The sequence below is a fragment of the Centruroides vittatus genome, unplaced genomic scaffold (assembly GCF_030686945.1).
Source record: "Centruroides vittatus isolate TY-2023 unplaced genomic scaffold, ASM3068694v2 contig_3060, whole genome shotgun sequence".
Lineage (NCBI taxonomy): Eukaryota > Metazoa > Arthropoda > Arachnida > Scorpiones > Buthidae > Centruroides > Centruroides vittatus.
In genome coordinates, this window is record NW_027121964.1 from 1265067 (window position 1) to 1278864 (window position 13798).

General features: G+C 32.3%; 1 protein-coding gene across 1 annotated transcript; it reads right to left on the reverse strand.

Moving 5' to 3' along the window:
* Positions 1 to 1475: 1475 nt before the first annotated feature.
* Positions 1476 to 8546, reverse strand: LOC136972915 (superoxide dismutase [Mn/Fe] 2-like; the record flags this gene model as incomplete). The annotated part of the gene is given in 3 exon segments (XM_067267576.1): positions 1476 to 1892; positions 2005 to 2168; positions 8446 to 8546. Coding segments are annotated over 3 exon segments (528 nt in total), but the record flags the coding sequence as incomplete, so codon positions are not given.
* Positions 8547 to 13798: the final 5252 nt, after the last annotated feature.

Below are 13798 nucleotides of genomic sequence, written 5' to 3' on the forward strand. Positions count from 1 at the left end.
TAGAAATAAATAATAAATTGTTCTAAAATATTAAAAGGTATTTTAAAAGCCACGTTTTATTGAATTACCATTATAATAAACTTATTTTTAATATTTTGAATCTTATAATTAATATCTATTTATGTCAAAACTATTTTATACAACACGGTCCACAATCAACACAGTTCTGTTTGACTAAAAAACAAAAATATAACAAAATTTTGTCCGTTGTTACATTTTGGATTTATCTATAAATGTGCTTTAAATTGTGATTAAAAAGGTCTAGAATAAAAGTTTTATGTATTATAAATATTTCAAAATGATGGTTTATCTTAATATTTTAGAACAAATATTAAGCATTTTACAGTAAATTTTTATATCAATCTGTAGTATAATTTTGTAACAGGCTCTGAAAATGGGAATCAAAGTGCTTCAAAATATTAGTATAAATTAAAGTTTCTTGATTTCTTATAAGAGCCATGGTTTAATATGTTTATTTTATGTGATACTTAAGAATTGATAAAGAATAATGATGATTTGCTAAGATTATGTAATTTTCGTGTATTTTTTTTTTTTAAATTTGTTACATTATATATAATTAAATTGCAGATTTCAGCACCTTTTTTTTTCTCTAAATTAAATAATGTAATATTTTAAATAATATATATATATATACAGGAAATCCTCATTAGTTCAAAATTCAAGGGACAAAATAATAGTGATTTTGAATAATTGAGGTTTGAATTGAGGTATATTTCTGTACAATATGCCAAATGCCACGTAACTGATATAATTTATTAAGCAAATGGAATACTCTACATAACAGAATGCTATTTTCATTAATTAACAACAACGTAAATAAACTACAGGTAAACAGAATGTGTCCAGTGAGAATCTCGCAGGTTTCCAGATAGTTTTTATAGAAAGCAAAGCAAATTCCTCAAAATGTAGCCCAAGAAGTAGTAAGTTGCCCAAATCTAGTAACCTATAGCCCTACAAATATCTCAATCTGCTACTTGTAGCCCAATCTTACAATCCTGAAACCCAGACATAAGATAAGAGAATTCTATGGACGCCCAAATGCGTTACTGTAAAAGCAAAGCTATGTTGACCAGATTAGAGTTGTTCTTGGTCTATTGTTCTCTATAATATGGAGGCACTTCAATCTAAACGAATGAGTTAACATATGCATATTGCAGTTCAGACAGAATTTTCACTTCAAATTTCAAACTAACCAAATTCCTTAACATGTAAATCTCTATATCCCAAGCCAAGACAAAAGTGCTAATGGGTTTTCCAACTATCCAAGTTCAAATTAATGAGGATTTCCTGTATATACCATGTATTTTTAACTTTATAATGAGTTAAATTAAAATATTAGTGGACGGATATTATTTAAATTTAGGAACAAATAATTAATAAAAAGTTATAGTTATAATAGTCAAAAGATTAGAATCTTTTTTTGAAAAATTTAATTATTAAAACAACATAATCTAATTTTATGAAACTTATTTTGATGAAATCATTCTACAATAAAAATTTTATTGGAAATAATTAATAGGAAATATTTAATTACCTTAATTTGATAAAGTAAACACAGATTTATACAGACTAGCTTGGCCCCAGTTATCAAATTTTTAGTTATAAATGTTATAATTCATCATGCAATTTCAATCCCTTCCACCAATCATCTAATTTCAAAACATTTTGCCAGTCAACTAGATACCACCAATCATGAATATATTTTGATCTCTGATTATGATATTTTAAATAATATGAATGTTCCCATACATCAAGCACAAGAATTGGCCAGAGGCCATTACTAAGTGGACAATCTTGATTTGCTGTTGTCACTATGACCAAATCTTGAGGATTCTCAAAATGGCTATGATTCCTACACAACCAAACATATCCTATATAACAAAACAAACGCACTAATTATATAATGTATATAAACTCGTACTCATTTTTCTAATTTAAATTAAACATAACAATTTAACGATAATATTTATAATTTCTACTTACCCGAACCAAATAATTTTTCTGCCATGTCTGTGAAAGTGTCCCGAAATTCTAGGAAAGAACGAAATTTAGCTTTAATATCCTCGGCTAACTGTCCTTGAGGCATTCTATCTTCGTTTTGCGGATTTGGTGACATTACAGCCCAATAAAAAGCATGATTCACATACCTATAAAAAAATTATTAATCACAAAAATTTTCATGAATAAGTTAATATAAAAATATAAATTCTACTTTTAATTCTTATATAAATTGTATTATGTAATGTACTAGTAATTATTTTTAGTGATTTGATTATTTTATATATTACTGAGTATACAGGATGTCCAAAAATTATTCACTCCATTACATATGTTCATAAAACTTACAACAGTAGAGATGAGGAAAAAAACTGATTGAAGCAGGTAATAAAGCAAATGGAAAAATGTTATTTTTCCTTAGTAAACCTCAGCATGACATGTGCACTGTTTGTTGCTTGAACAATATCCAATCTGTATTTGAACTCTCTCCAAGTGTTCCTGACAATGTCAATTGGAATTGTCCCGATTACCTGTGTGATGCGCTCCTTCAATTCCTCCACGCTCTATACTTTTTTTGCATACACCCTATCCTTAACCTACTCCAAAGGAAAAAATCAAGAGTGTCAGATCATGTGAGCAAGGAGGCCAAGCGATGGAACTTCCTTGGCCTATCCATTGATCTAGGAAAGTTGCATCGAGGTAACGCCAGACTTCCTTTGCCCAGTGTGGAGGTTTCCCATCCTCCTGGAAAAATCACATTTGCTTGCCTGAACTCTTTGTTTCCCAAAGTCAAAGTACTCACAATGCTTTCTCTGTGGGTGTCACCATTTTATGGCAATGAAGGATGGGAAGTGTTGGGAATGCCAGTGTTGCCAATATAAAGAAAATATTATTTGAGTTGCTCTTGTCTGCAGAAATTGGTTTTTTCCATCTCTACTGGTGTAATTTTTACGAACATTTGTAATGGAGTGAATAATTTTCAGATAGTCTGTATACAAGACATGTTCACAGAATGGAAAAGTGCCATTAAAAGTCAGAAGGATAAACTATAGCATAGTAATTTTGATACATGAAACTTCCCAATCAGAAGTAACAGTAACTGTGACGAGTAACACTGTTGATGCATGAGAACAAAAAACAGATTAATAAATGACACCACCTTTCCAACAGCGCATGAAGGAAAAGCCATGTAGAGTTGCCTGTTTTTGAAAAAACAAATTGACATCCATTAGCCTATGCAGATATGGGAAGGAAACAATTACATGAGTTGCAACCAGGCATATAGGAGAGTTCTAATATTCAAAAACATCCACAGTTCTGTAGATCTCCATGGTGTGCACTACATTCCCAGCTGCAGTGACTTTTCCATAAAACTGTGGCTGTCTTTAAATCTTAGAATTCTGCTTGTACACCTGAAAGCAACTCAAGCTGTCTCCTTATTGTACCTGCATATGCTAATGGACATTGATTAGTTTTTGTCAAAATTCACACATTACACTTCTCTCTACCTTCATGCACTGCTGGAGAGGTACCACCATTTTTATCAGTCCATTGTCTTGTTCTCATGCATCAACAATGTTGCCAATTGCAGTTATTGTTCCTCTGACTTGGAAGTTTCGTGTGTCTAAATTGTTGAGAGGGTGAGCAAACTATACTATTGCTCACCCTCTCAACTTTTAATGGCCCAGTGACACTTTTCTGGCTTTCTATTGAACTTGCCTTTAGTAGTTACAATTAGATTTTAAATGCTATATTTTATATGAACTGTGATAAATAACTGAATAATAAATAATACAGGGTTAATCAGAATAATCTAGTTTTAAAAGGTAAATGAAAAAGCCTTATAGATTCTATTTACACTTTTATTGTATGATCAGAAAGAGGGATGTTTATCATTTTGTTTCTTCAATTAAACACTGTCTTTTCACTGTTCTGAGGTGCTAGTGGTGATGGGAGTGACAGGGAGCACAGCTAGCCTTTATGTCTTGAGCAGAACTCAGTCATACCATTTCAGCTGTTATCATGACAAACAGCCAGATCCTTTTATCAGGTTATTAAAGCTAAATAATTACTAAGTATTTTGGCATGAGGTAGGCAGTTAGGCCAACATCTCTCATTAAATTTAATAAATGTGTGACGATCGGGATATTGTGAACTTTATCATTTATATGTACCTTTATAATCTTTCAACTATATTTTATGAAAACTCTACATTTTATACAAAACGGAACGAAGTAGACCAAAAAGGGTTAGTTAAACGGGAAATCAACTGATAAAACTTTCTGATAAGAGCGGTCTAAACTCGATTCCCACGAGTTGAGTTCCTTGTTAAGATGAGTCAAATTTCGGTGACACGACTACGTCACCAATAACTTTATTGGTCCAAGAAGATCATCTCTTCTGACGAAATCAAAGAAGGGCCTGCAAACTCCCTCCCCATATAAAAAGGGAGTACGATGAGTAAGACGAGAAGTTGTTACTGACCGTGTGTTTGTGCGCTCAAAAGGATAGTTACCTGTCGCCGCCGATCCTCCCTCATCCTCTATATTCAAGCCGAACTGTCATCGTTACACTTCCTATCTGAACAACTATTACCTGTTAGTGGATAGAGTCATTACCGACGATCTACTACAAGATCATCGTCTATAAGGATATCATCGATTATTACATCGACATCCGACTACATATCTTAAGGTATTTATCCTACACGCGAATATTTGTAAGCTCTCTCTCTCTCTCTCTCAAATCCGCGTAGATTAATGTTCGCGGATCGCGTGTCATGTAACTTATCATCGTCTGTAAAGTAATCGTTTGTATCTAATTAGATGTATGCGAAAATAAACGGGTATATTTTTATATATAAATCTCTGGGTGCGTTCTTTCCGTCATCCTCTCCACTCGCTTCATTCCGGGTCTAACCCATACGTAACCGCTCGCGCAATTGATTTTCTGTATCAATCTAAGGATACAGTGGTGTCATCCTGACGTGGTATCAAAGAGATACCGGCCCCATGGTCACAAATGTAAATAAATTAATTAAAATTTAATTTTAGAATATTCTGGAAGAAAAGACCAACATGGAAGCCTGGAGTGGGACTGGAACCCGCAACTTCTGCTTACCATGCAGAAGAAAAATGAAAATGTTGTTGTTCTCTGCAGTGACATGTGGCATGTGTTATTCATTCCACAGCTAAGACACTCAGTTCTCTTTTACCAAAGACAACTTTCGTGCTATAACTTCTGTTTATCTCAGACTTCCACAGGAGAAAGTAAAAGATTCTTGTGACACAAGTGCATAGCAAAATGAGGCTCGCCTGAGGTCCTGTCTTTTATAATTCAGCACATAATGAACACATTTCGGCAACTTAAGGAGAATGAAAGCAGAAAACTTATTCTATGGTCTGACTGCTGTTTCGGAAAAAATAACAACTGGATTGTTATTGCAGGCATACTCTACCTCATTCTCCATAAATTCTGCATAGTCATGGAACAGAAGTTTCACACAACTGGTCACAGTTTTCTTTCCTGTGACTGTGATTTTGCCTAATCAAAAGATGAAAAAATGTATCTTCCTTCACAAACATTAATTTCCTTATAACTCAAAAACAAGTGTTTCTTTCTAAACCATATTTTTATGGTAAAATCACTCCAACATTATCTTTATAATTCAGTTTGTTTGGTAATGATGTATGTTATGTGAATGGAAATCAGTATTTTGCTTTTTCTCAAGACAGCAAAATTGCAGATACAATTTTGCTGTCTTGAGAAAAAGACAAAAAATTTTATGAAGATATTAAAAATTTTGATTATTTTTTTATTTTTAAGTTTTTCTTCTGAGTTCAAAAGTAGCACATTAATTTTATCTTGCTATGAAATAACATAACCTGAATATTTTTTACAAATTAATAACAGAGAATCACAAATGCTTTGCATGCCATAGCAAGTATAAACAAACAGAAATATGAAGGAAAGTCATTAAATAACAGAATTTTAATCTAAAATTCGTGGAATTGTATGCATTTGACACAAAATCACTCCATAGCAATGTGACATATAGGAGTCCCCCCCTGTGCAATAGCTCATACAACATGGCTGCTCTATTCTCAAACTGTACTGTGGAAGAACAACAAACTATCATTCAATTTTTATGATCAGTGGAAGTAAAATCTGAAATTTACAGGAAAATGAAGGTTCAGTATGGAGACATTTGTTTGAATTGGAGAGATGTATGAATGAGTGAAAAGATTTAAGAACAGAAGACAAAACATCAGTGATGAACAGCAGAATGGGAGACCAGTTTGCATGACACTGAGACAGTGAAATAGCAGATCGAGCAGCAAATCTATGACTAAAGATGAGTTACTGTTGATAAAATTTCAATAGAATTCAACATGAGTCTCATCTGTGTGTACAATATTATGCATGATGACCTTGGGTATAGGAAAGTGTGTAGCAGATGAGTCCCAAGACAGCTGTCTGCTGATCATCAGCACATACAATGGATACACTATGTGGTGTGAAATTTGATACGATGAAACGACTACTATACAGTTCGGAATTGGTGCCATCTGATTTTCATTTGTTTGAACACGTGAAAATACATTTGCAAGGTCAGAAGTTTGATGATGACACTGAGCTAATAGAGGCAATGCAAAGTTGGTTAAAGGCCACACCAAAAAGTTTTTTTCTTGAGAGCATCTGAAAGCTAGTGGACCGGTGAACCAAATATGTTGTGAAGCAGTGTGACAATGTCAAAAAATAAGTATAAAGAATTTCTTTAAGTACCCTTATAAAAATTTACAGTGGAACCTCGCTTAACAAGCACCTTGCATAATGAACAGATCAAAATTTTTAAAAATGACTCACTTAACGAGCGAAGTTTCGATTAACGAGTGATGAGGAGAGGAAAGTCCCAGATTGTGCTCATGCTCCATTGTGCTGTTATCTGTGATTTTTTTGTTTTCTGCAAATCCAATTCGCATTTTAGGTTGTATCATTCCGTGCTAGAAGAAAAGATGATGATGATTCACGCTTCTTAACAATGTATATTGTATAATTTTCTTTGAATAAACGTTATATGTAAAATACCATATTTACTCGCATATAAGACGAGGTGAGACTTTAAAGATCAAAATATAGAAAATTAGATTTATTAATACAATTCTAATTTTATTTCATTTAATCCCAAATAAATTATTATCAAATGCACGTATTAAGGCAAACAACCATGTTTTCTCAATGCTATCACTTATTGTCTATTCAGACTCGTCCTTCGAAGCTTCGTTACAATACTCCTCTATTTCACTTTTACTCCACAAAGCATCATCCTCTGATCCGTCGAGTGAATTTAAAATGCAGTATTTCCTGAATGACTGCTATTAGCTTTGGAAGAATGCTTTTCCACGCACCTGACACCCACGTACCAAAAGATTATAATGTACAGTACGTGACAAGAAAAAGTTTATTTTTAATGATTCAGAATGTACAAATATTTATTAAAAATACATATGTAACAAATATGAAATAGCTACATTTATAATCATTGCTAAGTGACCAGCTATTTTCGAATCCTCTCTTTAAAAGCGACATTCACCTTGACCTCAATAGCAATCTGCTATAATGGCATACACGGTTCACAAAAATTATTGCAAAAATGCAAAGGATCCTTCACTTGTGTGTATAGGACAACCTAGGTTTTTGAAGCAGTGAAAAATGAATAAAAATCTTGTCTGATACGTGAGTAAATACAGTATTTGGGTATTTTTCAGTACAGAACACATTATCATATTTTACATTAATTTCTATGGGAAAAATTGTTTCGCTTAACAAGTATTTCGCATTACAAGGTTCTGGAACAAATTATGCTCCTTAAGCGAGGTTCCACTGTATTGTAAAATTCCTGTTATTTAATGACTTTCCCTTGTATTTCATAAAAATTGTACTGTTTCAGAGATGATTTATGATTTATGAAATCTAAATGAAATAATAGAAAACAAAAATGTCAGGCATGATACATACTATTCAAGAATTTGGTTATTTCATCAGCAAGAAAGCCAGTGTCCATTTGAAATTTCATGTAATTAAAATTCTTTTTAGTATCTGAAAGCTTCTGAAACTATAGTAATAACATATTAAATTGCCAGGAATTTATGCAGAATATTGATTTTATATTATATTTATTGATTTATTAAAATAAAATGCAATGTGAATAGATTTTGACTCATTCTGATAGATATTTAATATATCTTGTGTCATTTTGTTTGTTCTTTTTAAATTGGAATGTAAAACTTATTAAAATAATTACTTCTTACATTTTAGTAAATTATTCTTTCAATCAAAATTATCATTATCAAGCTTTAAAAGAAGTTTTACTTTTTTAATTAAGAAACGTTTTTAACAGGAATTCATTTAAAATTTTAAACTTACCCACCACCATTATTTTTCAATGTTATTTGATATCTACTTGGAACTCTTGATAAATTTCGAAGAATATCAATGATAGAAATCCTAGAGGTTTGTTTACCCTGTAAAATATATTAGCGAGGTTGAGACCGAAGTTTTAAACGCAGAAACATGGACGTTCGGCGCCGCTTTCCTGTGAGCCTATAAATTTCACAATGGTGTTTGGAAAGTTGGTGGAATCATGCTCGACATTCCAAACGCCATTGTCAAACTTCTAGGCGTACAGGAAAGCGGCGCCAAACGTCCGACGTACACGTTTTCGCGTTTAAAACTTCGGCCTCAACCTCACTATAAATTAATATAAAATCTAAATTTTTCCACAGATATTTTAATTAAAATTTTTCTTTCATAAACAATCAATTAAAATTCTAATTTTAACACACTACTTATCTATTTCTTCTTAGTGTAAAATCATTCTGACTTTCAGTTTTCAGCATTTGAGTAAGTTATGAACTATTTAGAAGTCTAATCTAGTACAAAACCTAAGTCATCTTGAAATACTTTTTCATAGTTGAATAAATTTTATTTCAAATTCTGTGCCTCACAGGATTGTCTAACAACTCATAAAAATATGCTAGAGCCAAGTATATCAAATATTTTTTCATATAATTTATGAAGGTATTGTCTTCCATTTAATAAATATGGATTGGAATATAATAAAAAGCTTGGGAAAAAGAATGAGCACTTGAGAAAAAGAAATAGATAATAAAATAGAAACAGATCCAAAAAACAGAGACAAAATACATTAGTTTTCTATATATAAAAGGCTTGTATGAAGAAATTAATAAAGAAATCAAAAAAATTAACGTAAAATTAGTACTGAAATATGAAAAGCTACAATTCAGACCGATCGCAAAACAACTTAAGAAGACAAACATAGAACAGAAAGACTAAAGTAAAAATGTAGTTTATAAAATTCTGTGTACATGTGATAATACTAATTTTTATATAGGAGAAACCAAAAGTAAAGTTAAAGTATGATTGAAAGAACATTTAGCTGACAACTGAACTTCTTAACAAATACTGGATGAAATGTACTGTACTTCATCACACAAGCAACCTTTAAAATTTAGTGATGCGTGTCTATACAAAAGCTAACGTTTTCAATCCCATCAGGGGTCTTCATCAGGCAAAGTTCATACGAGAATCCCAATACAAGTGGAATGGAACAAAAAAACCAAAGCGAATGTTATGTAAATTCAAAATCGTAAAATTAAAATAGAAAATGGAACATTATTCTCGTGTCGAGATGACGATTACACATGTGTAACGTCCAGCTTGTGAAACGGTGAATATAGATTGAAATAGATTGATGTGAAGTCATTTGTGGGTTTGCACTCCCTCATAACAAAATTTCCAGGCATGTGAGATGTTGGTTGCATCCCTAGAGTTGATACACATGTTATGCAATCCCGCCTTATAAATTTCAAGAGTCTCCAAGGTTCTGAGCTGGTCAGTACAGTGTGAGAGTCTGATTAGACGGGCATTTTGCAGATCAGCTGTGATTCCTGGTTCTGTGGCAAAGGTGGCAATAGTAGTAGTGAGTTTTTTATTGTCGATGTCGTACCTGTGCTCTCGAAGGCGTTGATGGAGAGAGCGTTTGGTTGAGCCCACATGACTTCGCATCGATCTATTTCAATCTATATTCACCGTTTTGCAAGCTGGACATTACACATGCGTAATCGTCATCTCGACATGAGCATAATGTTCATTTTCTATTTTAATTTTATGATTTTGAATTTAAATAGCATTCACTTCGGTTTTTTTGTTCCGTTCCACTCGTATTGGGATTCTCGTATGAACTTTGCCTGATGAAGACCCCGATGGGGTTGAAAACGTTAGCTTTTGTATAGACACGCATCAATGGATTTTACAGGTTGCTTGTGTGATGAAGTACAGTACATTTAGCTGATTTGAAATATCAAAGACTAAATTCTGTATTTCATGAACATTGCCTTTTAAATAATTGTAACATAGATAAAACTATTATAGATATTCTACATAGAGAAAAAGATATATACAAAAGAAAATTTAAAGAAAGTGTAGAAATTATCAAAACCCATAATTGTATAAATAAAAATCCTAGCATTTTGATAAGCGAAAGCTGGCTGAAAATTTTATATTAATTCCTTAAGATCACTAAACATGTCTATCTACTCGAAAAATCCTTGTTATAAATACTATAATTTATGTAATAATTTACAATAATAGTTATATACAAAAACTGTAAAATTATCATAAGTGTTGTATGATATGCAAATTCGTATTACGTCAGTAAATGATAAATGAATAATAAATTATAGGATGCAAGGAGGTAACAATTTTTATAAAACTAATTTATGTATAATATGAAGGATGAAAAGTAAATAATTGTTAATTAGATTCTGCTCCAATAATTATACCTCCAGGCCATAGTGGATAGTAGTATTTAGTATCGGACTTCGTTAGACATGTTTGTTATGGCATAAATATATTAACTAGAAATTACAGCAAAAAATTTTATGGTGATAATTATTTTATATTGTAATTCATTTAAATGTTAACTCTCAACCTAATTACATTGAATTTATACCAACAGTGAGAGTTTTTACAAATAACTGTTGTCGAGTACATTTACAGTGTTTCTAGAGTACAGGGTCATGGCAATATATTGAGGAAGCTAAAGAGGAATGATTGTAATTGTAATGTGTAAAGCTTGGTGTACATATAGGTGTGTTTTAAATCAAAAATTTTTATTTTTTTAAAAAAGGCTTGTATGTTATATATGTATTGTGTATACCCTTTTAAATTTTAGTTGGCTGAGGAGGAGCTTGGAAGCCCGAAATGTGTATAATTTCTCACGTCTCAACTAAATAAAGATGAAAAACCGCCAAATGTCTTAATTTATAACACTTCATTGTGTCCGAAACAAAGTTAGAAGCACAATTTCAGATTATAAAGAAATAAAGAAGTCATAATATTAAAAAAATAATAAAAAGCATAAGTTAAACTTAATTATGATATGAATATTTTTGATCTCTTAAATATTGTCATGACTATCAGACCATTTCATAAGTATTTTTTTATAGTGTAGCTATGATACATTAAAAGAGAGTGCTTGTGGAAAGTGTTAATGGTCAGGGCCCACCAGTGGCCGAGCAGTTCCATTCCCTGAACCCTGGGAGTTCGGTCGAGGGTTCGTGGATAGGCTGGCCATGTGGAGTTTTCCAGGTTTTCTCCATATCTAATGCCTGAATAGGGAGCAGTTACCATTAACTAAACTTAATGATCATGCTTTTACCATATCTATTATTAAAAAATCCATTCCTTTCTTTTAAATATAATTATCAATAATGCAAAACAATGCAACTGCAATTTTTTAGATCAAATCTATAAACATTTATCAATTTAAGGAACAGTTTGAAAAGATTTAATAAAAAATGCTCAGTTGAATAATCAATTTGTTCAATGCTTCTCTATTTTTAACAAACAATTCTTCTATAAATGTTAAATGCTAAGAAGGCTGTTGGGCTATTGCTCAGTGACTATTCCTTATTTCAATATATATTATATTTCACTTGAGAAAAATAAACTAATAAACAAAATACAAGCTATTTATTGTATTAAATTTAAAAATTCATTCAATTTCAGGCCATAAGCTGTTGTGGTACAGTCATATGAATATATGTTCAGCTCAAAAGTAAACACAGTTTTTTCTTGAAATTTTAAAATGACTGGTTCCCAATTTGGATGATGACTGTCATGGAAAAGCCCATGCAAACTGACATTCAACCAATCATGATGTACATTTTGTAACTTCTAATTCAAAGTAACTGATCAATACTTGGGCCACAACTGTCATGGCAGGATCCATGTTGGATTAATGCTTGTAATTACCTGGATTTAAACCTGGAATACCAGGGAACTGATATGTTAATTGGTTGGTTGGTTAGTTAAGGTTTTTTGGCACAAGAGCCACATAGGCTAAGCTGCGCCATGTCAAATAGTATAAATAAATAAAATAATAACTATATAATGTAAAATGAAGAAATAATAAAAAAAGACAAAAAACCAATAACAAAAATATATAACAGTTAAAATGTATATAACAAGAAGATGTATATATAAATAAAAATAAATAACTAAATCTGTTTATAAATATTTGTGACTTTTAGAAAGTTCAATAATTTATCAAGGTTTGGCCTCTGGCCCAGAATCTCTTTAAAACTTGCTGTCTACGAATTCTTTCAGAGGCAATGCAGTGCACATTATGTGCTTAACACTTACAGTGCAGTTGCAATATTGGCATACTGGCTGGTCACCACCCTTCAAAAGGTATTGATGAGTCAACCGAGTATGTCCAATTCTCAAACAAGAATAACCTCAGATCTCCTGTCATACTGTTTATTATGTGTCCAATTTTCTATCATAGGTTTGATCTTGTGTAGTTTATTGTGGACTTGTGCGTTCCACACATTTTGCCATCTCTCCGCTAGTCGTTTTTTAACGACTAGCTTTAAGTCACCTCCTTCAATAAACATTGTATGCTGAGAAGGATTTGCTGACTCTGCAGCTGCATCAGCTTCTTCATTTCCTCTTATACCTACAGGGCCTGGGACCCAGCAAAAGTTTACAGAGAAATTACTCACACAAAGAGAACAAATCATATTATGGATTTTAATCACTATAGAGTAAGAACTAAGTTCAGATGCGCTCAAAGTCTGAAGTACACTGAGTCAGTGTAAATCAAGCAGAAATGATTACGTTTTCTAATTACATACTTTAAGGCTAAATAAATAGCCTGCAGCTCTGCAGTAAAGATGGAAGAATTCGGTGGAATTTGTCCAGCCACGATTTCATCTTGGCAGACAAAGGCTGAGCCAACGTAATCATCTGATTTAGATCCGTCAGTGTATATAGGAATTAAATTCCTGTCGCAATGTTGAATTTCTGCAAAGTGCTGTTTATACATGTAGTCTGGGGTGGATTCCTTAGGAAATTGCTTTAAGCTAAAGTCAACATTTATCACAGGAGTTGACCAAGGTGATATACTATCAACCTTGGCCTGTGAAATGTTGCTTGTGTCCAGGTCAATCGTGCTGCTTACATTCTCCATTCTAATGTCGATTATAGGGACACAACTTGGGCGAGTAGCAAATAATCTTTTCAGCTGAGTATCTGATACTATACAATCAACTGAAGATTTAATCTGAGATTTCTGCTTAATATAATAAAACAGAGACAACTGTTCCCTCCTGTGAGATAGTGGAGGCTCATAAGCATCCACGTACAGGCTTTGTACAGGAGAAGTTCAAAAAGCACCAGTGCACAAATGCAA